We start from the raw sequence: 23,874 nt of genomic DNA on the forward strand, positions 1-23,874 counted from the left end.
AACCCTAGCTAAGAACCCTAGAAAAGAAGAGAAGCGCATTGATTCTTAAAGCATCTAAGGTCCGACGTGGCAGATACCCTGCCACTTGGCATTTCCTTTATCGTCGTCATCATCTCGTCCAAAACAAAGACTTCTCTCAAAGTTCCTGAAACAACGCACGGCCCACATCACGTAAGCTCGGACTTATCCTCGGAAAGAATATCAAAAGAATTAAAATCAAAGATGAGAGACAAAGGAATCAATGGGATCGGCGACTTACAGTATCCGCCCTGGATAAACGAGTTGAGCCGCTTGAGTTCTTCGCGGTGCTCGTCCACAACAGCGCGGACAACGTCACCGATCGATACCATTCCCAGCATTTTCTTGTCCTTGACAACGGGGATGTGCCTGATGCGCTTCTCTGGTAAACCGAGAAGAAAGAACATCAAAATGGCTCAAATGGAATCTAAGATGACGAAGTTACCAGTCATGAGCTCCATTGCCTGGAGAACTCGAGTGGAGGGTGTGACAGTAATGAGCTTGTTCTGAAAGAGAGCGAATTTTACGTGAGTTACTGCGAGTCTGCGATAGATACCCACCTCTTCAGTCATGATATCCCCAACTTTGGTTGTTTTGGAAGAACGCCCCTGGACTATGATCTTCCGGAGATAGTCTGAGGAAAAAAGAGAAAAAAGCCCGTGACTAAACTTTGCCGCTGGCATGAGAAACTACTGACCTCTCTCGGTGATAATTCCAGCGATGGCTCCCTTCTCGCCCTTCTTGACCACCAAGAGCGCTCCCACATTGTGAGTTGTCATCTATGAAGTAACATCATACTGTGTTTTAGAAATCGAGAGAAAGAAAGCCCCAAAAGAAAAAACTACTCACAGATCTCACGGCCTCGTACACAGTGTCGTCGGTGGAACAAAAGAGCCACGATCCATCGGCGCTCTTCCCCTTTGCTTTCAAGATATCTTCGATGGTCGTGCTCTCGAAGCCATGCTCTTCCAAGCTTGACGGTTTGGCGACAGAGGATTCCCAGCGAGGGAGCTGGAACCGATCATTCGTGGCCGCCACGCGAAGATGCTTGAGAATCCCTTGCTGCGCGACCCTCCCCTGGGCACGAAGAGCTCCCGCGACGCTCTGCATTCTACATCCATGAGAAGATTATAGCTCATTTCCACGAGAAATTTCATGCTCCATTCGTGCGATGCGGCTAGAATCTCATCTCTCGTGCATCTCTCAGCGATTCCAGGGAGAAATCACAAGAATCTGGCATCAAGAAGAGGGATTAGACCTCGATCGAGAGATTTCTTGCCGTGGAAACGATCTTGCTAGTCGCCGAGCCCTAGCTAACACGAAGAAGGATGGATTAAGTAGATAGCTCTTACAAAATGCCTCCCGATTGTCAGGATCGCAACACGTGTGACTGTGATAACCGTCGGATATGTGCCTTAACATTTCGACGCGTGTCCTTCTTTATGGCGTGCTTTCTTTTTGACATTGCTTTGGGCGCGAGAGTTTTAGGGCGAAGCACAGCTAGGGCTCCCGGAGGAGCGACGATTCGCCGGCAGCGAAGCTCCATGACGAGAGAGGATTTTCCAATCCACGAAGGCCTCAAATCTGTGAGTATCAGCGACGCATTCACGACAAGCAGCGACGACGAGCGAGCGCCTGAGCAGAAGTGTAATGAAATCTCCAAGCCAGATGTGGAGCAGAAGCTGAGAGGGATTTTGAGCAATGCCGGTGTTAGCTCGTTTCACTTCAAGAGAGTCCCTGCGGATTACTATGAGAAAACGCTCGAAGAGAGGAAGGAGGTGCTTGGAGCGGCTTCGATCGATCATCTTTGCAAGAGTATGGTGATGGTATGTGCCGATGGCGGCATTTTCTATTTGTTCTTTGATCCATTTTCCATTGCATTCGCAGGTAAACACCCAGGCTCCATCACACATCACGGATTGTAGCGATCGGAAAAATTCTAAATACTACGTCATAGTTGTCCAGGTAGCACCTTTTCTACCTTTTCAATTTTTTCTCTTCAACTTTTCAATCTTGCAGTACAATGCTCGTCTGAACGCCGAGAAAGTGAAGAAGTTTATCTACGATCTCAACGAAGGAAAAATACCAAAGAAGAGATTTAACTGTAAGCTTTTCTCGTATGAAAATCCGTGTACGATTGGAACTGGTTTTCTCTGTTTTTCAGTGCGGCTTGCACCAGAGGAAGAGTCTCAGAGATTGTCCGGATACGAGCACAATGCTGTTACGCCGATTGGTATGCGAACAGACATTCCTGTAAGTTTTCCAAAAGATGCTTCAGGTTCTCACGATTTTTATCTCACAGGTGATTTTGTCCGATGCGATTGCCAATCTAAAACCCGATTTCTTTTGGCTGGGTGGTGGCGATGTTGATCTTAAGCTTGGCATCAACACTCAAGAGTTTATCGCCTTGACTAAGCCCTTCGTGATCGATTGCACTTATTCTGAAGGCTGATTTTTTTTAGTCACCCCGATTTTGGAAAAGAGAACGTATCCTTTATTCGAAACTCAGTTCTTACGTTATTCCACAGAATCGGAACAAATCTCAAGACACTTTTCATTCTCATCCTGTTTGAATTCTTGTCAAAAAGACATCAATGCAGTTGGTGAAGCCAAATTGTATCTAATTATTTGTAACTTTTCGGACTTTCGGAATTTCCTCCTTTCAGACGGGGAGCTCCGTGAGACATCAGTGAGGATATCTCATGGCACTAACTGCATAGGCTGCTGCAACATCATCTAGTTCTGATTGATCCATTTGCATAACTTACCCTATCAACAAATACCTACTGATGTGAGTAGAAACTGATATGAACGAGACTAACTACCTGAGGTCCATGAAACTTTGCACTATGGCTGTAAGAGCTCTCTAATATTGTCCTGGAAAGATAGAGGCAAAGAAATTTTGGAAGGCTTGATTCTCAGACTGCTGGCATTCACATCTCCAATGGATGGCCAAATGCACAATATCAGCAAAGGAAGCAAAGGGCTTGTTTCATCCTCAGAACAAGATGATCTGCAGCACTCAGTCAGCAGCTGCACCGAAACAGATCAAACAGCTCAGCTTGGTTTTACACAAAGGCCGATTCACAAGTATAAACTTCATCAGGTGTTTAGTCTTATGCCTCTAGATGGGCTGCCTTAACACTTCAGCCGATACGGACACTTTGCGCCGAAACCCGAGTTCCAAGCATTGGTGTCTCTTGTGGCAATTCACGGTGGTGTAAAACCTGGCCGGATTTCTTCCATCATATTCCACACGATACCCGTCCCGAAAACCAGAAAACAGGTTGGTACAACTGATGAATTGATAGTCGCCTGCACAATTGCCACCCGAGTACCCAAGATAATTGGTTGCATCCACCTTGGAAGGGGACTGGGCAAGCACAAAGCATAGAAGCGCAATGAAAACCAAAGCTCTCGCCATATTGACCTTTCGAATGAAATACGTTGCTAAATTCATTTTGCTCATATGGATGCTTGAAGATTGCCATTTATACTATACGGCAGGAGGTAAGTGTACGGAACAAAGTTGCTTACGCAATTGCAACTTCTATGGAAATTGCTGGCGCTACCCTTTTGTCTCGTGAGTATAAATTTTTAGAAAGACGGGTTTTTAGTTGGGCTAGATTTCGCGTCGATGTATGACTCCATCTAGAGATACATCTAGAGTTGGAAAACAATAATAATATTAATAATAATAGGAGGCATTTTAATTATTAACTAGCCTTTGCAAGATCAAGGCTCCCTACTAGACATTTGAAAAAATTGCTGTCTAGAGAGCTCTTCCTTGTTTTTCATCTCGTCCAATTGTGGATTCCGTTGTGCATGCATGCTGTTCTATCCGAGATTGCAAAATTCACTGTTATTTTATCTTTTAACACAAAATGTAAGTTAATTATGATGAACAATTCATAACTTTGAGTGAAATTTAAAGTTGAGAATGGAGGTAAAGCCCTAGGCCAGGACTTCTCCACGCGATGACGGCATTCTTGCGCCCCGGGGCGAGTAGCGGCTGGAGCATCGGGTCCGGATTTGGGGCGCCATCGCGAAATTCCAGCTCCGGCGTCTCCATGCGCGCCACGAATCGGGTATGTTCTTGGATTTGCAGCGATGTCTGGAGCGATACTCTTCTGTCTTTCCAGCCCGACGAGGATTCTGCCAAGGAGAAGGCGGTCTTTGCTCCGCCAAGCACCATGCCTGAGACCCCGGCAGAGTGGAAAGGGTGGGAGGAGAAGCGAATCCAGGAAGAGATTATTTCCAAGCAGGGTATTTCGATTCGTCGGCGGCCCCCGACTGGACCTCCGACTCACGCTTGCGGGCCGTTTGATTTTAAACTCCAGAACGAAGGAAATACTCCTCGAAACATCCTCGAAGAGATTGTGTGGAACACAGAGCGAGAGGTCACAGAGGTATTCTATTCTTTTTCTTTCAATGGTCGTTTTCTCTTTACTGGATGTAGATGAAGGAGAAGACGCCGTTGGGTGCTTTGCATAAAGCTTTACCAGCTGTTGATCCTCCGCGGGACTTTATAGGTGCTCTAAAGGCGAGGAAGGCTGAGACGGGATTGCCAGGACTTATTGCCGAAGTGAAGAAGGCATCCCCGAGCAAAGGAGTCATCCAGCCCGACTTTGATCCGGTAAGGTTGCGGAGCTGTGAGCAAGCGTGTGTGATAGATGGTTTCCAGTTTTGTGTCGCAGGTGCGTATTGCAAGAGGATATGAGAGAGGTGGAGCGGCATGTCTCAGCGTTTTGACGGACACCAAATATTTCCAGGCAAGTTCTTAGACGTGGTTTTGTTTGTCTCTCAAAACTATGGTTTTTCAGGGGAGCTTTGAGAACTTGAAGGCCATTCGTGAAGCCGGGGTTCAGGTATCAAACGAGCTTGACTTTTCCAGTTGACATGTATGATGTGCTGTTGCAGTGCCCGTTGCTGTGCAAGGAATTCATTATTGATGCCTGGCAACTCTACTATGCTCGAATTAAAGGTGCTGATGCCGTTCTTTTGATTGCTGCTGTGCTTCCGGATCAGGATCTATTATACATGACAAAAATTACGAAAGCTCTCAAGATGGCTGCACTTGTTGAGGTATAAGCACTCCTATCCTTTTGCATGGTTCTCATATGGATTATATGGATTGTACATTTCAGGTTCACAATGCAGTGGAAATGGATCGTGTGCTACGTCTTCCAGGGATACAAATGATTGGGATAAACAACAGGAACTTAGGTGAGTCGGGTTCAATGTTCTATTCGAAACTTAATGGAGTTCGCGTAGAAAATTTCGAGGTTGACATCACGAACACTGAGAGTTTGCTACAAGGAGTGAGGAGCGGAATCATTCGGGAGAAAGAGATTCTTGTATTGTTTTATTCTCGTGCTTGAGTTTATTCTAATGATCGTTTGGGCAGGTTGTTGCTGAGTCCGGACTCTCCACACCGGACGACATAGCGCTTGTTCAAAATGCTGGAGTTAGTGCGGTAAGTGTTGCGGTATTTTTGTGAAGTCCTATGCAATGTAAACAAATTCGCAGGTACTCGTCGGAGAGTCGCTGGTGAAGCAAGACGATCCGGCAGCTGGTATTGCAAGCCTTTTTGGAAAGGATGTCAGTAGAGCAGCTCAGAAGAATGAAACAATCTTCGTATAATAAGCAAACGATCGGAAGTTTGGAACGATTTTCCGCTTTAGGGTTTATGCTCTGCTCGAGATGGTGAGCAAGAGGCAGAGGCTTGCAAAGAAGCGCTTTCATGGCGATTCCGATGAAGCCCAAGTTTCAGAGGAGGAACCCAAGAAGGTGGTGCCAGCCGCAGCAAAGTCCAAACAGCAGCTCAAGAAGAAACCAAAGAAGTTGAAGACGCATCCTCTTCGAGTTCCTGGAATGAAGCCTGGGGAAGGATGTTACATTTGCAAGGGAAAGGACCACATTGCGAAGACGTGTCCGAAGAAAACAGAGTCTGAAAGCAAGAAGGTAAGCAAATTGTTTCAGTTCATTTCACAAAAACTCGATTTTTCAGGTGTGTCTTCTATGCCGAGAGCGTGGGCACACTCTCAAGCATTGCCCGGCTGGAGATGTCAAGGACAAGGAAGCTAAGTTTTGCTATAACTGTGGTGAAACAGGACACAGATTAGCTCATTGTTCGCAACCTCTCAAGGAAGGTAAACAAGTCCTACCTAGTTTTGAAAGAAAAACTATACAAATGTATTTTCGTTATGTTTCCCAGGGGGTACTTCGTTCGCAGATTGTTTCCTCTGCAAGAAGAAAGGTCACATAAGCAAGAATTGTCCAAGCAACACTCGTGGAATCTATCCAAAGGTACGTGAATGCTGCTTAAGTTCGGGACAGACTTCACTGGGACTGTTCCAGGGTGGATGCTGCAAGTTATGCGGCGAGGTCACTCATCTAGCCAGGGATTGCCCGACGAAAACCAAGGCACAGAAGCCTAGATTAAAAATAAGTGAGTACTGAGTGCAGTTTAGATCCAATCCAAACTCACCTTTTACGACTTTGCAGGCAAGGATGTGGCCCAAAGCGGCGAGAAGCGTACTGTTTTTAAAAGCGGCGATGATCTAGAGGACGACTTTGGAGAACTAGAAGCATAGTGTAAGCGTTCGTTCTTAAATATCTAACAAGCTCCCAGATTACTAACTGGGAACTCTTCACATCCCGTGCTAAGCGCCCTCAACTGCACACACATGTGAACGTGAAAAAGCAGCACCCTCGAATGGAGGTTCGATTTTCGAGAGGGTTCTCCTGTTCCATGAAGCGAGCAGCGTGTCCCTTCTTCATGCCGTAACGGGTGCTCAAGACGGACGAGCTGCCCCTGCGGAGATCGGCCAAAGTCTTTCCAGTTGCCTCCAAGGCGTCTGCGTACTGGAAAAGCCCGCGATCATCTAAGAAAGCTCTCAGCTCCAAGGCATTCTGCAACGACATCGTGAATTGGGTAGGCCAAGTTGATGCTTTGTACTTACTTGCTGCTGTTTAGTGAGGCCGAGAGATTTCATATCGTTCTTGGTCATGGACTTGAGCGAGTGGACGTCGTCGTAGCCATTTGTGGTGAAGACCTTACTGCTTCCCGCGAGAACACCGTTGCCAAGGTACTCCTCGAGAGTCTGCATTTCGTGCTTATCCGTGAACCTCCTGACTCGTTTTTAAACTCTAATCTGACGCCTTGGCAACAGTGTTTCATACTCTTCAAAGTCGCTTGTAGTGCTTAGCTCACCTTGAGATTTCTTAAAGGTATTTGCGAGTTGTTGTCAACCTTGGACTTACTTGCTCGTTATCCCTCTCAATCCTCGACTTGAGAGATTGGATGACTTCGTAGCCTTCTCAAAATCCTTCACTTTGGAATGCAAGTACGCCGAATAAACTCGTTCCTATTTTATTTTGAACGGGCCAAAGTGAAAGCTAGTGACAGGATTTTCCACAGAGTGGCACGAACTTGGTTACATTGACGCAGCCCTTCTGGAGCTCTTGGCTGCACAGGCATGGCAGAGGAAATCGCAAGAGGCTCGAGCAGCACTCGTTCAACACGCCGCTCCTCAAGCTCCCGAAAACCTCTCGCTGGTTTTGGGACGAAAGCGAGTGCAGTGCCTTGACAATCCTCTTGGAGCATCCAGAAGCCTCGGCCGAGACACTCTTACCATCACACCTTGCGGCACGGGCATACCCACAGCTTAACAGCGCCGCAGCCACCACCACCACCACCACCATCGTCCTCAACATCATCATCATCACCATCTCTCTCTCTCTCTCTCTCTCTCACTCAGTTTGAGCATCCACATTTTTTTCTTCCTTTCTTATTGTTCCTGCCAGAACAGTTGGCGCGCACTCTCTGAGCATTCACATTTTTTCTTCCTTTTCTATAGTTCCACCCAGGAATTGACGAACACTTGGAGCGCTCTGCGTGACACATGTCCGAGAAGCACCATTACTTCACTTCACAGAGATAAGCTTCTCCCCTCTTTTCTCATTTCTTCTTTCACTTGTTGGCATCGCATCGCAGTGCCTAGAGTTTGGAGATGAAGAGTGTGTTCTCCATCCTTCTCGTCACAGGCTTGGCTGTTCTCCTTGCGGATGCGCAAGGGAGGGACTGCAACAAGGCCGAGATCGTCGACCTGGCAACGCGGTGCTCCAATGGCTTACTTGGCGCGCTCGAGCCGCTACCACGCGTAATTGGTTCGACGACCGATCTGTGGCCTGCATTCCAGTTGGTTGGCCGCCTCCTCCAGAGCTGCTGTGGCACTTTAGTGGTGAGTTACAACACGAGCTGCTTGTGTTCTCCTAGCGTCTCTTCTGGCAATTGCTGTGTGGATGTGAAGAGCTGGGTAAATCTGTGTGGGAGAGAGTGTTAGTTAGCTTGGAGCTATGGTGTGGCTCCATTGCAAGAAAAATAATTTTTAAAAAACACACAAACTCATATGGAACAATGAGCTTGTAAACCAAACAGCAGTGATTGCTTTGCTTGAGTTGATCTTTCTGGGAGACTTGTTTGCCAGAGGACTTGCTAGAAGATCGTCCAGGTATATAAGCTCCACGAATTCCATTACTAGGAGAATAATAGTAATTATCCAAGTTTCTCAATTACTTTGCGGCACAAATGTCTTAAGATTCTTGTCAGCTGTTGTCATGGCAGGAGTTTTTGCTGTGGACCCAGAGCTGTCTCGGATTACGCTGCTAATCCCGCCACCACCAACGCGAGCTTCTTCACTTTCACTGCCTTTCGCGGCAATGTCACAGCTGCGTCAGGAGCTTTCATCTTCTTCTAGTCAGGCTCGGTCAATCCCCCACACATCCATCCCCAGGCCTTAGAGCTCCTCTATTTGTTAGAGGGCTCGCTCACCGTTGGCCTGGTGGACACCACCAACAAGCTCTTCGTCCAGAAGCTCGAGATGGGCAACATATTCGTCCACTTCCAATTCAATGATGGACAGTATGCGGCAAAGGCCATCTCGGTGTTTGGGCTCCAATGCTGGCACCGTTTCCATCCCCGCCACCATCCTTGTGTTGGGCATCGACGATCAGATCATTCAAGGGGAGCAGTGGCACCATCCAGACGCTCAAGAATGCCCTCACAGCATAAAAAGCTGCCAAGAAAAATTGCGAAGAAGTACTGGCTTGTGTCTCCTGATTTTGTTTTTGGTCTGGAAGTGCGGGAAAATCGAGTGTTTTTACTCTGCTGCCCCTAAGAGCCTGGACAAGAAATTTTCCCTTCCAAGCGCTTTCAGTTTCAAGCCTGCCAATTTCATTTGCCGGTTTAAGCATATTCGCATTTGTTGAAAATTAACGGCTCCTCTAGCTAGTCAAGTTTGTCATGAACGAAACTTATTTATCAAAGCCAGAAACAACTAATGTCTCTTCATTAACTTGCTTTTGCAACGCAACTATGAGTTCTCCCAGCTCATTTTATGTTTTACAGGCAGATATTTCTACACGATCAATATTTCTCTATAATGCAATCTGTTTTATCTCGAGTCAATGTGTTAGTCAACATTTGATCAACGTTTTTATGAAAGGAAATATAATAATTGAGGAAAGCTAAACCTCTTCACCATTGTCATTGTTGTAGTAGTATACTGGTAAATATTTCTGCCTGTCATGTGGGCCATCCGAGTTCGATCCCAGAAACGGTGATGCTCCCATTTTCTAGCTCTTTTTCATAATGATCGTGCTCACTCGGAACCAGTGTTGCAAAATGCTCCCGGATTGACTGAGCTTGACTGGAAGAAGAGCCTGGCCACGGAGATGCCGAGACCACCCAGAGCTGCGAATTCTGCGAGTGATGCCTTCTGCACCATGAAAGCTCCTGCTGGAGGGCTGAGTTCGCTGTGAAAGCCAGTGACAGTGAAGAAGCTCGCGTTCGTGGATGCAGAATCAGCAGCGTAATCCGGGTCTGTGGCAAAAACTCTTACCACAACAATAGCAAGAAGAAGATCACTAGCGAAGACATTGGCGCCACAAACAAGTTATATGCTCACTCAAGACTAGGAAAGGAAGCTCTTTGAGCTAATACCCCTACGCATGGAATTCTTGGAGCTTTTATACCCGCGTTATTCCCCTGTCAAACAAGTCTCCCAGAAAGATCACCTCAAGCAAAGAGACCACCTTTGTTTGATCTACAAGCCCATTTGGTTCATCCACTGTTCCATACAAGTTTGTGTGTGCTTGTTTTTGCGATGGAGCCACAGCAGCTCTACACATCCACTTAGTGAGTGAGGAGCGAAATCATTTGGGGGAAACAGATTCTTGTATGTGTCATTCTCATTCTTAAGTTTGTTCTAATGATCGTTTCAGATTGTTGCAGAGTCTGGACTCTCCACACCAGATGACATAGCACTTGTTCAAAATGCTGGAGTTAGTGCTGCTGGTCTTTTCGTGAAGTTTTATGCAATGTAAACGAATTCATAGGTACTCGTCGGGAGAGTTGCTGGTGAAGCAAGACGATTTGGAAGCCGATATTGTTTGGAGTGGAGCAGCTCAGAAGAATTCGCATAATAAGCCGTACGATTTTTAGGGTTTATATGCTGAGCAAGAGGCATCGATTCCGATGAAGCCCAAGAGGAACCCATGCCAGTCGCAAAGTCCAAACAGCAAACCAAAGAAGTTGCCTCTTCGAGTTCCTGGAATGAAGCCTGGGGAAGGACGTTACATTTGCAAGGGAAAGGACCACAATGCGAAGACGTGTCCGAAGAAAACAGTGTCAAGAAGGTTAGCAAATTCTTTCAGTTCATCTCACAAAAACTCGATTTCTCTATGCCGAACACTCTCAAGCATTGCCGGGCTGGGGATGTCAAGGACAAGGCAGCTAAGTTTGCTATACCTGTGGACACAGACTAGCTCATTGTTTGCAACTCTCAAGGAAGGTAAACAAGTCCTATCTAGTTTTGAAAGAAAAATGATACAAATATATTTTCTTTATGTTTCCCAGGGGGCACTTCGTTCGCAGATAGTTTCCTTTGCAAGAAGAAAGGTCACATAAGCAAGAATTGTCCAAGCAACACTAGTGTAATCTTCTAGCCAAAGATTACCCACCGAAAACCAAGACACACAAGCCTAGATTAAAAATAAGGGAGTTCAATCCAATCTCACCTCTTACGACTTCGCAGTGGCCCAAAGCGGCGAGAAACGTAATGTTTTTAAAAGCGGCGATGAATTTAAGAAGCATAGTGTAAGCGCTCGTTCTTAAATATCTAGCAAGCTCCCAGATTATCGATTGCTCACATATGTGAAATTGAAAAGGCAGCACCCTCGAGAAGTGAATTTCGGATCACCCAGAGGGTTCTCCTGTTCCATGAAGCGAGAAGCGTGTCCCTTCTTCATGCCGTAACGTGTGCTCAAGACGGACGAGCTGCCCCTGCGGAGATCGGCCAAAGTCTTTCCAGTTGCCTCCAAGGCGTCTGCGTACTCGAAGAGCCCGTGATCATCTAAGAAAGCTCTCAGCTCCAAGGCATTCTGCAACGACATCACGAATTCGGTAGGACAAGTAAAGCTTTGTTGATGCTTGTGTACTTACTTGCTGCTGTTTAGTGAGGCCGAGAGATTTCATATCATTCTTGGTCATGGACTTGAGCGAGTGGACGTCGTCGTAGCCATTTGTGGTGAAGATCTTACTGCTTCCCGCGAGAACACCATTGCCAAGGTACTCCTCGAGAGTCTGCATTTGGTGCTTTTCCTAGGTAGGATCCATAAACCTTCTAACTCGTTTTTAAACTAAAATCTGACGCCTTGCAATAGTGTTTCATACTATTCAAAGTCGCCATTTTTACTTGTTCCACCAGATGAATTGTCTGCTCTTGTGGAGCCCCAAAATTGTCAGACTCGTAACTCACCTTGAGATTTCCTAAAGGTATTTGCTAGAACAATTGTAAGCAGCTGTATTGGGATCACAACTTTGGAGATCTCAGCTGCAAACAGCTAATGTTAATATTTTTATCAACCTTGGACTTACTCACTCGTATCCTCTCAATCCTTGACTTGAGAGATTGAATGTCTTTGTAGCCTTCTCAAAAACCACTTTGGAGTGGAAGTAACCTGAAAGCAGAGAAACACCCGGTAATATATAAATGGACATAGGACAGAGTTTTTTGAATGTTACATACATAGGTTATGAATGGATTTTGTAAGTTTGACTAAATCCTTATTGGCAGATTATAATTTATTATTCAATATAACATAATAATTTTCCTAATGAGTTGCATTTTTACATAACATAAGTTGTGTTCTATAAAAGTGCAATCTATCATAGTAAAAAAACTACTATGAGTAATAATCAAATGAGGATTCGGTTAAATTTATAAAAGTCAAACATGCGGTCCTATCCATAAAGCACAAATAAGACACTCAAAGTTGTTTGACATAAGCAAACGTATATACCTGGAATTTTCTTGAATATTCTCTAAACATGTTTTAGTATATTCTAGTTTACTCTACTATCTAATGGTTGATATTCAATAAGATTACTCTTGTGTTTATAAAATATAAACATGTTTATAATTATAAACTTCCATATTATCAATTGGATAATAAATATAAATAACACTACTATTAAGCAAATCAAGCATTACTACATGTAAGATGTAACAAATTATTTATTACTTAATTAATTTTATTTAGATGGCTTATAATATTAATTCATTAACAAACTAAGTATATTGAGACATGGTTTCCTTCTTATGGTTATTTATTTAGATTAATCTTGTATTTATAATTTATAACTATGTTATAAGCTTTCCTAAATATTTCTAAATGTTTAATAATAATAAGATGAATACTGTATTTATATATTATAAACATAGTTATAAACTTTTGATTGATCAACAAAAAATAACACTAATATTAAATAAACTTAGCATTATTGCATGCAATGTGCAACAAATTATTATATTACACTATGAAAAAATAATATAAATGCCCATTACAAAGCTACAAAGTCATATAATTGCTTATAGATTTTGTTAAGGACTGATAACACTTGCTTCACTCGATGATGATTTAATAATGATAAACTTACTTTACCGGATGGTGTTGTGGAGGATTGTGTTATTAGGCTTGCATGGTTTTTCCATGTTGACATATTAATTATACCTTTATTAATATCATTTAGTTGTGTTTAGTCTGTGATATTGGATTTCATTAAATCTTGGACGTAGTGAATCAATATATTATTTTAAAATTGAATATTGTTGAAGGATTGATCTCAGATACTGACTAAAATATCTTTGACTTAAGTTAGCTTGGTTGCTAAAGAGCTTTAAATGATGATTCACTTTTGTTTTTTTTTTAGCTTTGTTTTAATGTTGATGTTATTAAAGTGATGCATTGTTGTTGATAATATTGATATTAAGATTTGAGTGAGATGAGATGTCCTTTTGTATGATTAATATTGAGTTTCATTAGTTTTGATATAAATAATGTTGATGATTTGGTTGTAGCTTTATATTATTAGCATTTATGCATTTGCTAGTTAGTAACTATATTAGCATTTAAACAAGCTGAGTGACAAGTGGAGTTAATTGTATTCTAAATGAGATTTTTTAGTAGGGGTTGAGTTTTGAGCTTTTTCTTGAAAAGTGATTCAGTTGAGAACTATACTAGTTTTACGAGAAGAAGAATTAATGATTGATATTAGAATATTTAAATCCTTATTGAATTTGAGTTAGAATATATCAATCATTGATGATTCTTTTTGTGCTTATTATGAAATGAGTTACATCTTGCTATAGATGGATTCATGAAGGATCGTTTGGTAATCATTTGTTGAATATAACTTTAATATGCTTGGTTTTTGGATTGATACAAACATGCTCTTCATTAACTTTGGCATTATAAAATTTGGCTTATGGATGTGTTAAGGAGGATATTGTGGGTTGTACCATGATTTCTTCTTTATCATTAAAGTTAGTTTATGTGAAACTCATGATCATTATTAAGCAAAACTTAATTTTTGATTTCTTGAGTTTTCATGCTTGTGATCCATTTGTTGTAAAGGAAGGCATTTGGCTCATTAGCTTTAATATTAGCTTCAATATTGACATTCAAATTTGACTTTACATATAGCAATCATTAGTGATAATTGACTATCATCTAGGATAGTTTATCAAAACTTTTGCTTGATTATTATTAATCTAGAATGATTTGTTGTTTATCAGGATCGTGGATTTTTTCTTCAATGATGATTATGATAGGATGATTGATGATCTTTCATAATAATTATTCTCTTTAATTGATTTTGGCTTTTCGTATTATTACATATTCTTTTGTGGTTTGCTCTACATTGGTCTCTTAAGTTTGAGATGTCGGTAGGATAATGCTAACACTTAATTAAGCAACTTAAGTTTCTTAGTATTATTGACTGGAATCTATTTAGATTAGGAATCTTTCTTTATTGCCATGACGGTAGGAGCTCGGTATTGTTAGACACTTTATTAGTCAGTTGAGAAACTAATCATCATATGTGTATTTAGATCAAAAAGGCACTAAGGAAGAAAATCCTAAGTTGTCATTTAGTCAAACATATTTGACATGGTCATGAGAAACTCATGTTGTTGGCTTGCACTTGCTAGTATTGGGAACCCTTACAATATTGAGTTTGGTCCCTCATTATTCATTAAATGATAGTTTACCATGTCTGCCAAACATCTTCGCTATCATGCCTTTTGTGTTAGTCTTATTTCAGTTTTAAATGCTATTTATAAAAAATGTCTAGATTTGCTCATTTGGCATATCTACGGAATGTAGAAATTTTTTTGAACACAATGGTGTTCATCCCATATTCAAATTCACAATCTAAAAACATTTCATATTTAGTAAGTTTTAAGTTTATCTTAAAGATTAATTCTTGGTATTAATGGTTGCTAAAGGTGAAAGCCCAAAGTATAGATTCCTTAGGGGGGTGGAACGTTCCAAATGTATAATAGGAATAATGGGTAGGTTGGGCATAGTTGATAAACTTGAGATATAGTTTAATTTCCGTTTGCATGCCTCTCTTTATTTTGCATCTGGCTTGGGTCTAAGCCCAAGTTCCACACTATGCTAGTTAGTGGAGTACCCATATCCTTGCATTATGCCACTGATATGTTAAAATAGCACTATACTTTGTTTAGCTTTATTTTACGTGTTAGTTTTAGCATTGGGATATTAAATATTTTAGGACTGTTCCAAGTCATTCCGTACTCTTGTCCCTTTACTCCTTGGGCTGTACATTTGGGAATTATTCTGTGCTCTAGTTCCGTCACTCTTTGGCTCCATGCTTAAGAGTTTGACTTCGTTCTTTTGTTTATTAGCCCAAAGCTCTAAAATTTAAGTTCCACTCCATTATTCTTGGTGACATGTGGCATTATATAACATGTGGTATATTGGCATATGAAGGGTTTAAGTTTTGCTTCGTGGTTATCTTATAATAAATTACTATAAAATAAAGGGTAAAAACCATATGCATTACACCCTCCTACTATAAACTTGGTAATTTAACTTAAAAAGTACCTTACAAATTAAAATTTAATTATGTTTAATAAACAGTTGCCAACCATTGTGGCTTGGGAGTCCTCTTGGCCATGGCTATGACCAACCCTTCTGGGTGTGGTTGTGGCTGTGGCTAGCCCAATAGCCTAGTTGTGGTTGTGGCAAGCTCTCATATGGTTTTGGTTTTAGTTGTGGCTGAGGCTAAGTTGTGGGGCATGTAAGTTTTACTATTACTTAAAAATGTATATAGTTATATAAGAAAGGTATGATATCCTAATCCTAATGTTTTAATCACTTACAAAAATGTAGTTGTTATTGTCAATCTTTTTAGCAAGCTTTGCTACATTTAGAAGACTCATACTTGATAAGGTTGGTATATCATGTCAAGAGCTGGAACTTGGATTGCAACTAATCTCTCCATAAAGCAGACCAAGAGCCACTAACACATATAGATTACATTTTTTACAGATCATAAGGCTCAAGTTTCTCAAAGGATTATCAGCCTTGACAGCTTTTTTTGGAGGCTGTCCAGAATATTTGGAGAATGGATATCAGTTTGCAACCAAATGAAACTCTTGTTTTGTTAATACTCTATTTCCTTAGAGATAGTTTTCCAAAAGCTGTGAAACTACTTGAAAGTAAAGGCCTTGCAATCTATAAGAAGCAGAAAGAAAAATTAAAAAAGATGAATGAGAAATGTAATGTCGTAGTATAGTGGTGAGTATTTCCGCCTGTCATGTAGATGACCCACGGCAACAACGATCCTCTCATTTTCTATCCCAATGTTTGGAGTGCCTTGATCTTAAATCCATGTCACTGTGATCCATCTCTTTGGGAAGGAGCAGAATGATATTTTTCTTGCAAACAAGCTCAATCAAGATATATGGCAAGTGTGGTGGTGCTGCAGAGGCTTTTGATGGGATGAGCAATAGGGACTTGTTTTCTTGGGAGATCATGCTTGCAGCTTACTCTTGCTCAGTTCCATGCCACCACCGAGATATTTGGTAAAATGCCTCACAAAACTCTGGTGGCGTGGTAGATCATCCTGTTGCAATTGGGTAACGTTTAAGAAGATTTTGAGAGGATGCTGCAGTAGACTCTATAATCTCTTGGAACTCATGTTTACTACATATGCCCCGTCAGGCTATTAGCTATTACTGATGGAATCGCCGGCGTCGTAAGGATCAGTGATCTCCAAGGCGATGACTCTCCCAGTCTCGTTGTTACACTTCAGAGTTGGCCATGAACAGCATTGTTCACCCCAGGCCTTAAGCCTCCCAGAGCTGAGAGTGATAGTGGCTTTCAAGTCGAGCAAGGCCTTGAGGTCGTCCTTGTGGCACGAAGCATTCAAAGCCTTGTTGGATCGATCTGTTGCTGAAGCCATTGACGAAGCACAAATCAGCACTAACAAGAAGAGAGTTGAAAGAGAAGAGCGATTTTCCATCGTAGCTTATGCCTTATGCCTCAAATTCTGATGACTTATACGCCAAAAGTGTCCATAGTGATAAGTGACAAATGAGTAGCCATTACGCTATAGACAAAAATTATTTACCAGATGAAAAGCTGCCGGCCGTGACCCTGCAAGCAAGAAAAAAAAACAAACTTGTAGAGGATTAGAAAAGACCTTACCAGCAATCGCCACACGAACATATTCCATTTCGCGGCTGTCTTTGACGATCTCTGCTGCTCCAGCTTAGAGGAGAGTTCAAGAGAGCACAGGCCACCGCAAACTTTTCCGGGCACCACTTCATCACCTGCTCAAATTGTTTCTTCCACTCCAGCATGAGCTCAACAGAACCGTGTAAATCACCACGCATGGCTTCATGCAAGTGTAATGCCTGCGATGCCAAAACTCTGAGTTCATTCTCCGGAAGTAACTCTTAACGAGGCCGCATGGCTGCACGCGAAGAACCGAGAGAAAGGTGACCGTTTGCAGCTTGTCCTCTTGCATTTTTCTCGAACAGATGAGACACCCGGTTATCGCCCTGACAACTGTAACCATCGATTGCAGAGCTCCAAGTAACGATCCTTCTCCGCATCGACCATGCTGCGACATGGTCTCTTCAGAAATCTTCCCTGCATTGGGCTTCAGGCAATGTCAATGTCGTTGTATTATAGTGGTGAGCATTTCCGCCTGTCATGTTTCGATCCCTGGTCCTAGCTAGTGCTTTCTTGATCTGGTCCAGTCTTGCAAATCGCTCCCCGGGGCGATTCCACTGCGATCCATCTTTTCGGGAATCGCAAGTGTGGCGGTGCTGCCGAGGCCGGTATTTTATGGGATGCTCGCTCACGGTTTGAGCGTCGAAGAGGCAGCGTCGGCATTCAGCGACATGCCCGAGCGCGATCTCTTCTGAATACACACCTGGTGCGTTCTACGTACCAGATGAAGATTTTCGACTCTCTTTCAGCCTGACTGCTCCAATGAAGGCGACGCCCGCGAGCCCTTTTTCTTCGAAAGCATGCAGAGGTATGTTGTTGGAGAGGGGTATGGCGGAGAGGGCGCCTAGAGGACCTCTATCTCAGGCTAGCAAAGCTGGAGTAGCAAGAAGAAGAAGATCACTCTCTGGATGGAGGGAGAGAGTGATCTGGTACCAATGAATCCGGATCTGTGGAAGGGCAAGCCGGCGCAGCTGCTGCTCAAGATTCTTGCCGGGATGAGAGTGATGAGAGGCTGGAGTCTATATGGATGATGTTGCCATCCAAGTTCCAGCGCCAGCGCTTGCCATCATCATCGCGCATCCTGTCCGGGAGCTTGAGGACGCGGTTCTCGCCGTGGGCTGGAAGCTCGACAGTGCTCACCACTTTGATGATCTTGGAGACGATTTTCTCCATTGTTCGTGACGACCAGTAGTCGAAATGCTGGCTTCGAAAAGAGGACAGTAGTAATGTAGAGACATCTGGTCGCGCATGAAGTTTCAAGCTGGTGGATGGATAACTCCATCCAAGCTTGTCGAAAGAACACATACTTAGAAGTTGAATAAATCCAAAAAACGCTATGGAAGAGTCGAATGTTTCCCGGATGGATGGATATGCGGCAATGGTTCGAAGAAGATCAAACAAATATGGACGCTTTACTCGAGGCTGGCCCTTGCATAGAGCGTCAACGTTGGAGACCATAGATTCACGCGGTATTGCCAGCAATTTTCTCCGGTATAAAAGCCAGGTGAATTCCATCTTGTGAGAGTATCAGTCGCTTCAAGCTCTTTAGTGTTCTTGTCTGAGTTAAGTAGTATCATGTCGACGGCTAGTATCTTCTTCTTCTTGTTAGCTCTTGTTGCGGTGGGAGTTTTTGCCTCCGATCCGGAGCTTGTCTCGGATTACGCTGCTGCTCCCGCCGCCACCAACGCGAGCTTCTTCACTTTCACTGGCTTTCGCAGCGATGTCACGGCTCCAGCGGGAACTTTCCTGGTGAAGAAGGCATCGCTCGCGGAATTCCCTGGTCTGAATGGCCTCGGCGTCTCCATGGCCAAGCTCTCCTACCAGCCAGGCACGACCAATCCCCCGCACATCCATCCCCGGGCCGCGGAGCTCCTCTTCGTCTTACAGGGCTCGCTCAGCGTCGGCCTGGTGGACACCACCAACAAGCTCTTCGTCCAGAAGCTCGAGATGGGCGATATGTTCGTGTTTCCAAAGGGTCTCGTCCACTTCCAATTCAACGATGGACAGCACGAGGCCAAGGCCATCTCGGCCTTCGGGAGCTCCAGTGCCGGCACCGTTTCCCTCCCCGTCACCCTCTTTGGGTCTGGAATTGACGATCAAATCCTCAGCAAGGCTTTCAAGGTGAGCACGGACACTGTCAAGACTCTCAAAAACGCTCTCGCAGTGAAGAAAACTGCGAGGAAGCTTTGATTCTTTCAATGTTTTTAAAATTGATAACGTGGGTCCAACTCTACCGTCGATCCCATTTAATTCCTTGAGCATTTTCCTCTCGGTTTAAATGCTGACCGTCAGATTTTTCCACGCAAGCATGTAGAAGGCGGGATCGCTCTTCTTGGCCATAGCCATTCCAGCGACCCTCCGCCCTCGCTTGGCATCGCTCTGGGTCGCGCAAGCTCCGAGATATGCTTTCCAGAACACCGAATTTTTCTCACAAGCCACGGCTTTGATGAATCGTTCCACGGTTTCCAGAGATCCGGCTCTTCCCAGGAGATCTGCGAGGCATCCATACTGTTCTTGCCTTGGATTGATCCCATGATCTAGGACGAATTCCCCGAAGTACCTGTGTCCTAGCTCCACAAACCCAACATGACAGCACGCCGAAAGAATGCCCAAGAGTGTGAGCTCGTTTGGTTTGATTCCTTCCAGCTGCATCTCCTTGTGCAACTCGAGCGCCTCTTGGCTATACCCGTGTTGGGCATATGCTTGGATCATGCAGTTCCAGGATACCACATCTTTACTCGAGCTCAACGACTTGAAAGCTTGTCTTGCGAGAGGGATGCTTCCACAGGTGGAATACATTTTGATCACTGTGTTGCAAACGTGTGCACTGGAATCAAACCCATTATCAAGAGCACTTGCGTGAATCTGCTTTCCCTGCGCTAGATCCATTCTCGAATTGCAAACTTGGAGAGCAGAAACAAAAGTTGTCTCGCTTGGCTGCAAGCCTTCCATGTAGAGCATTTGGAAGATCGGTTTTGGGAAGAAAGAAACCATGAGATTGTAAGTGTCTAGAGCAATCTCAGGCATGCCTTGGAAGAGTTTCCATGCCTCTTCAAACTTTTGGTTCTCGGCATACGCAGCTAGCAAGGTGTTCCAGGAGATCAAGTCCCGCTCAGGCATTGCTTGGCTGAGAATTTTACGAGACAAGGCATCGACATCTCGGGAAAGTGAGACCAGGAGGAGATTCAACGAGAGCATGCTATGCTCCGGCATTTGATCAAACAGCCCAGTCGCATCGGTGTAAAGCTCGCTTCGAGCGTAAGCTCCGAGCATAGAATTCCAGGACACTAGATTCCTGTGCGGCATTTCGTCAAACACGCACTTGGCCTCTTCCACACGCCCATGCTGGGACAACATCGATACCATTCCATTGCAGCTAGCGAGATTATGCCGCAGCATCTTCTCTCGAAAAAGTTTCTGGGCTTCTCCAAGCTGGCCACAACGAGCAAAGGCAGCCAACATCGAGTTCCATGAAACTATGTCTCTTTGCGGCATCGTATCAAACAAAACCTTGGCTTCGTCCAAATGCCCAGCCTGAGCATAAGCCGATATCATCGCGTTCCACGATATCAAGTCGCAGTGGTGGAGGCTTTCGAGGATACTCCGAGCTTCTGAGAGATGCCCGGAATGAGCATACGCCCCCAGCATTGTGTTGGAGCTCGGGATGTCTCGCCAAGGCATGGATTCAAAGAGAGACTTGGCCATTTGGAGATCATCCGCTTGGATGTAAGCACCGAGCATCGCGTTCCAGCAGATGCTATCCCGCTCGGGAAGCTCGATAAAGATGGAGCGCGCCTCGTCCAGAGAGCCCTCTTGCGAGAGCGCGGAGATGATCGCGGTGCAAGAGCACGCACTCCACTCGGGCATTGCGTAGAACACTCGCCTTGCATCGCCCACGCGGCCATTTCTCGCGAGCACCACTACCAGCGCTGTCCATGAGAAGAGATCGCGCTCGGGCATGGCGCTGAATGACGACGCTGCCTCTTCGACGCTCAAACCGTGAGCGAGCATTGTGTTCCATGATCTTATCTCTCGTTCTGGCATTTCCAGAAAGACCATCTTGGCAGCGTTGGCTTCCCCGGCCCGGGTAAGCACGGCGAGGAGAGTGTTCCAGGAGATGAGATTGTGCAGTGGCATCAAATGGAACATCTCGTGTGCTCCCTCAACGTCGTCCATCTGCAAGTACACAGCCAGCATTGCATTGCAGGAAACAAGATTCTTCTCGGGTATCTTACCGAAGGTAATTTGCGCTTCCTCCAGATACCCTGCCCGGGCATATGCAGTAAACATGGAGTTCCAAGAGACTAGATTCCACTGCGGCATCCTTTCAAAAGATGCTTCCACTCGAGAAACGTTTCCCGAGGTCGCAGACAGCATGATGTTCCACGCCACCAGAGTTTTGTGAGGCATTGTCTCAAAGATCTCGGTGGCGGCATCGAGCTGACGGTTCCGAGAATAAGCCGCAAGCATGATCTCCCAGGAAAACGAGTCCCTGTTGCTCATCCCGTCAAAAATCGCGCGTGCCTCCGCAGCACTGCCACATTTCCCATACATCTCGATGAGCTTGTTCCCGAGAAACAAATCTAGCTCCTTCCCAAAGATATGGATCGCAGTGGCATGGATTTGGCGCGCGCAGGGGAGCGTTTTGCAAGACTGGACCAGATCAAGGCACTTGCTCCGAGTGAGCATAACCCAAACATCACGAAATGAGACGTTCTTTTTTCCGCCGTTGCCGGGGATCGAACCCGGGTCGTCCGCGTGACAGGCGGAAATACTCGCCACTATACTACAACGACATCGACATTGCCTAAGCGTTTTTTTCTCCTTAAAGTAGTTTCAAGTAGCTTAGCTTCTGGTTTCACGGCTTTTGGAAAACCATCGGTGATACTTTGTGAGGAAATATTCACCAGACTCCAGACCCCGATCGATCCCGGAACTCGCGGAAGAATCGTTCAAGCTAGATCCGCGAGGCAACCATTTGAAACTGCTGCTGGCTGGTCTCGAGACCCTGACGCTGCCGAAGGAGATGTAGAGCACGGAATTTGGAGCATGCTTGTCGAGCCAGTCGAGTGATATGGATCTCAAGCTCGCCTCCAGGCGTGGAACTACGGACACGGACACAACCTTACTGTCGGAAACAACTTTCTCGAAGACTTGCAGCTCCAGCTCGTAGATCGAGTTTGCAAGGATCCACGAGAGCGAGAGACACTTCTCTACTCCCCTGTTTTTGTAGAAATCTCTGTGGTGGTTGGCTCTAAATGGTTTTACAAGCTTGCTAACTAGAACTTTCTAGCTAATAAAGAAATCTGTTTTTATTTTCCTTTCCTTAGATTTCTTTTCCGAAAATTCTGGTATAGAAAGAAAATATACATTTTGGATCAATTGTTCACACAAACATAAGGTCATTGAATTACAATTTAAAATCATATTATTTTGTTAGTCAAAATCGCTTTCAGTCATTTTTATTTTTTTATTTTCACTTTCTGGTAAGGGAAAAAAACTCCAAAACTGATTATAATAAATAAATATAATAAAATAATATATTAAAATTGAAATTCAATGACCTTATGTTTATATGAACAATTGATACTATAAGATCTCTAAAATATATTTTCTTTTTACTTGTATTTTATTTTATTCGGCTTTCTAAACATTTATCAAATATTGTTACATTAAGAAATTCTACAAAAGGATTTAGTGATAGGTATATATTTATTAATTATTTAACTTGTAAACGTCCGAGTTTAACTTATAGTGATACTTATTTTAAAGTTTGAATGTGGGAAATTTTTCATCCACAAAGTATTTATAATTATGTTTTGTTAATCCTCATATATTATATGCTGAAAGTCAAATATCATTAAAATAACTTTAAATTTGATAAACAAAAATTCATATATTAAGATTGGTGGTAGTGATCTTAGTTATGGCGTGCTAAATTCTGCACATGTAATGAATATTAGAATTCTAGGAGTGGGATTTATAAATTACACTATATAATGTTTAGTAATGAATATTCCATGTTTTCATTATGCAGTTATTTACAATTATTTCTAATGCTATTGGGATGCATTATGACAATTTTTTGGATGTCTTGTTGAAGCTAGAAATGCTATTGATCATTTAATAAATTATTGGTCATAACAAATGATATTAACAATAAAAATGATAATTTTGTTTTTTGCAAGTGATGATATAATTAAGAAGCATGGATTTATAAATTATAAGTTGCAGGATACTTGAAAATGAATAATAATACAGCATATTTGTGCATAAACTAACTGTTTGCAACAATCCAAATGAATGTTTATCATTTGCAAATCAAGGGTTAAATGTGACAGTGGAATGGACCTGGACTGGCCAGGGTTTGACTAATTTGAAATCCAAGGACAATTCCTTGCGACTGACACTAACATTTTTAGCAAGGTTTAAGATTGTAGTGTATTGAGGATTCTTTCAGTAGGAACAATAAACTCCTTCCAGAAGCAAGCATTACCACTGGATAAAGGACAGAGAATGAAGATAGCTCTTGTCTGACCTTGGCTTGGTCAGTCTCTCGTTTTCGATGACAAAGCCAGAATCACGTAGTGCAGACTTACTTGTAATAAAAGATTGTCCGTAGTACATTGCAAAATCACTGAAATAATTAGCCACCGAGAGTCCATTCGCTCCAGGGAGATTGTTTCTCAGCGTGATTTCCATAAGAGACATCACTTCCTCCATTAAATCCAAGAAACCAAGGAG

At 43.5% G+C, this 23,874-nt stretch overlaps 8 protein-coding genes and 1 non-coding gene across 9 annotated transcripts; 3 read left to right on the top strand and 6 right to left on the bottom strand.

Annotated features, from left to right (window-relative positions):
- Positions 1 to 20: 20 nt before the first annotated feature.
- On the bottom strand, positions 21 to 1,365 carry LOC9658053 (CBS domain-containing protein CBSX3, mitochondrial). Its single transcript, XM_002974345.2, has 7 exons — positions 1,277 to 1,365; positions 868 to 1,129; positions 716 to 797; positions 579 to 652; positions 464 to 524; positions 260 to 400; positions 21 to 145 (listed from the first exon to the last, which is right to left on the bottom strand). Coding segments are annotated over exons 2-7 (621 nt in total). The 5' UTR covers position 1,129; positions 1,277 to 1,365; the 3' UTR covers positions 21 to 143.
- Positions 1,366 to 1,373: 8 nt separating this feature from the next.
- On the top strand, positions 1,374 to 2,652 carry LOC9658054. The gene is made up of 5 exons (XM_002974170.2): positions 1,374 to 1,844; positions 1,906 to 1,983; positions 2,038 to 2,122; positions 2,183 to 2,271; positions 2,321 to 2,652. The coding sequence occupies exons 1-5, from the start codon at positions 1,374 to 1,376 to the stop codon at positions 2,468 to 2,470; spliced, it is 873 nt and encodes a 290-aa protein (XP_002974216.2). The 3' UTR covers positions 2,471 to 2,652.
- Positions 2,653 to 3,969: 1,317 nt separating this feature from the next.
- On the top strand, positions 3,970 to 5,691 carry LOC9657390 (indole-3-glycerol phosphate synthase, chloroplastic). The gene is made up of 10 exons (XM_024679302.1): positions 3,970 to 4,106; positions 4,161 to 4,427; positions 4,478 to 4,654; positions 4,716 to 4,790; positions 4,842 to 4,886; positions 4,939 to 5,103; positions 5,166 to 5,244; positions 5,293 to 5,375; positions 5,426 to 5,494; positions 5,548 to 5,691. Exons 1-10 carry the CDS (start codon positions 3,996 to 3,998, stop codon positions 5,659 to 5,661), a joined length of 1,185 nt encoding a protein of 394 aa, XP_024535070.1. The 5' UTR covers positions 3,970 to 3,995; the 3' UTR covers positions 5,662 to 5,691.
- Positions 5,692 to 6,561: 870 nt separating this feature from the next.
- On the bottom strand, positions 6,562 to 7,185 carry LOC9657391. The gene is made up of 2 exons (XM_024679303.1): positions 6,984 to 7,185; positions 6,562 to 6,933 (listed from the first exon to the last, which is right to left on the bottom strand). Exons 1-2 carry the CDS (start codon positions 7,128 to 7,130, stop codon positions 6,694 to 6,696), a joined length of 387 nt encoding a protein of 128 aa, XP_024535071.1. The 5' UTR covers positions 7,131 to 7,185; the 3' UTR covers positions 6,562 to 6,693.
- Positions 7,186 to 11,159: 3,974 nt separating this feature from the next.
- LOC9658055 lies at positions 11,160 to 11,671 on the bottom strand. Its single transcript, XM_002974347.2, has 2 exons — positions 11,525 to 11,671; positions 11,160 to 11,463 (listed from the first exon to the last, which is right to left on the bottom strand). The coding sequence occupies exons 1-2, from the start codon at positions 11,669 to 11,671 to the stop codon at positions 11,218 to 11,220; spliced, it is 393 nt and encodes a 130-aa protein (XP_002974393.1). The 3' UTR covers positions 11,160 to 11,217.
- Positions 11,672 to 18,701: 7,030 nt separating this feature from the next.
- Positions 18,702 to 19,332, top strand: LOC112347838 (germin-like protein 9-3). The gene has a single exon (XM_024679346.1). The coding sequence runs from the start codon at positions 18,706 to 18,708 to the stop codon at positions 19,318 to 19,320; it is 615 nt and encodes a 204-aa protein (XP_024535114.1). The 5' UTR covers positions 18,702 to 18,705; the 3' UTR covers positions 19,321 to 19,332.
- On the bottom strand, positions 19,272 to 21,509 carry LOC9658057 (pentatricopeptide repeat-containing protein At4g02750). The gene is made up of 2 exons (XM_024679345.1): positions 21,366 to 21,509; positions 19,272 to 21,306 (listed from the first exon to the last, which is right to left on the bottom strand). The coding sequence occupies exons 1-2, from the start codon at positions 21,405 to 21,407 to the stop codon at positions 19,405 to 19,407; spliced, it is 1,944 nt and encodes a 647-aa protein (XP_024535113.1). The 5' UTR covers positions 21,408 to 21,509; the 3' UTR covers positions 19,272 to 19,404.
- Positions 21,435 to 23,841, bottom strand: LOC112347745 (pentatricopeptide repeat-containing protein At1g20230-like). The gene is made up of 4 exons (XM_024679094.1): positions 23,669 to 23,841; positions 22,019 to 22,351; positions 21,503 to 21,916; positions 21,435 to 21,444 (listed from the first exon to the last, which is right to left on the bottom strand). The coding sequence occupies exons 1-4, from the start codon at positions 23,839 to 23,841 to the stop codon at positions 21,435 to 21,437; spliced, it is 930 nt and encodes a 309-aa protein (XP_024534862.1).
- Positions 21,855 to 21,926, bottom strand: TRNAD-GUC. Its single transcript has one exon. It is a non-coding gene; the product is annotated as a tRNA-Asp (tRNA).
- Positions 23,842 to 23,874: the final 33 nt, after the last annotated feature.

The sequence above is a fragment of the Selaginella moellendorffii genome, unplaced genomic scaffold (assembly GCF_000143415.4).
Source record: "Selaginella moellendorffii unplaced genomic scaffold, v1.0 SELMOscaffold_24, whole genome shotgun sequence".
Lineage (NCBI taxonomy): Eukaryota > Viridiplantae > Streptophyta > Lycopodiopsida > Selaginellales > Selaginellaceae > Selaginella > Selaginella moellendorffii.

Coding starts and splice junctions, on each gene's coding strand:
- LOC9658053 (XM_002974345.2), bottom strand. CDS start 1,128: ATGCAGAGCGTCGCGGGAGCTCTTCGTGCCCAGGGGAGGGTCGCGCAG. Junction 798..867: donor TGTACGAGGCCGTGAGATCT/GTGAGTAGTTTT, acceptor GTTACTTCATAG/ATGACAACTCACAATGTGGG. Junction 401..463: donor GGCAATGGAGCTCATGACTG/GTAACTTCGTCA, acceptor TCGGTTTACCAG/AGAAGCGCATCAGGCACATC.
- LOC9658054 (XM_002974170.2), top strand. CDS start 1,374: ATGCCTCCCGATTGTCAGGATCGCAACACGTGTGACTGTGATAACCGT. Junction 1,845..1,905: donor TTTGCAAGAGTATGGTGATG/GTATGTGCCGAT, acceptor TTGCATTCGCAG/GTAAACACCCAGGCTCCATC. Junction 1,984..2,037: donor ACTACGTCATAGTTGTCCAG/GTAGCACCTTTT, acceptor TCAATCTTGCAG/TACAATGCTCGTCTGAACGC.
- LOC9657390 (XM_024679302.1), top strand. CDS start 3,996: ATGACGGCATTCTTGCGCCCCGGGGCGAGTAGCGGCTGGAGCATCGGG. Junction 4,107..4,160: donor CCATGCGCGCCACGAATCGG/GTATGTTCTTGG, acceptor CTGTCTTTCCAG/CCCGACGAGGATTCTGCCAA. Junction 4,655..4,715: donor TCCAGCCCGACTTTGATCCG/GTAAGGTTGCGG, acceptor TTTGTGTCGCAG/GTGCGTATTGCAAGAGGATA.
- LOC9657391 (XM_024679303.1), bottom strand. CDS start 7,130: ATGCAGACTCTCGAGGAGTACCTTGGCAACGGTGTTCTCGCGGGAAGC. Junction 6,934..6,983: donor GCCTCACTAAACAGCAGCAA/GTAAGTACAAAG, acceptor ATGTCGTTGCAG/AATGCCTTGGAGCTGAGAGC.
- LOC9658055 (XM_002974347.2), bottom strand. CDS start 11,671: ATGCAGACTCTCGAGGAGTACCTTGGCAATGGTGTTCTCGCGGGAAGC. Junction 11,464..11,524: donor GCCTCACTAAACAGCAGCAA/GTAAGTACACAA, acceptor ATGTCGTTGCAG/AATGCCTTGGAGCTGAGAGC.
- LOC112347838 (XM_024679346.1), top strand. CDS start 18,706: ATGTCGACGGCTAGTATCTTCTTCTTCTTGTTAGCTCTTGTTGCGGTG.
- LOC9658057 (XM_024679345.1), bottom strand. CDS start 21,407: ATGCCCGGGCAGGGTATCTGGAGGAAGCGCAAATTACCTTCG. Junction 21,307..21,365: donor GGAAGCGCAAATTACCTTCG/GTAAGATACCCG, acceptor GTGTACTTGCAG/ATGGACGACGTTGAGGGAGC.
- LOC112347745 (XM_024679094.1), bottom strand. CDS start 23,841: ATGTCTCTTATGGAAATCACGCTGAGAAACAATCTCCCTGGAGCGAAT. Junction 22,352..23,668: donor GAGAGACTGACCAAGCCAAG/GTCAGACAAGAG, acceptor CTACAAAAACAG/GGGAGTAGAGAAGTGTCTCT. Junction 21,917..22,018: donor GGTGAATATTTCCTCACAAA/GTATCACCGATG, acceptor ATGTCGTTGTAG/TATAGTGGCGAGTATTTCCG.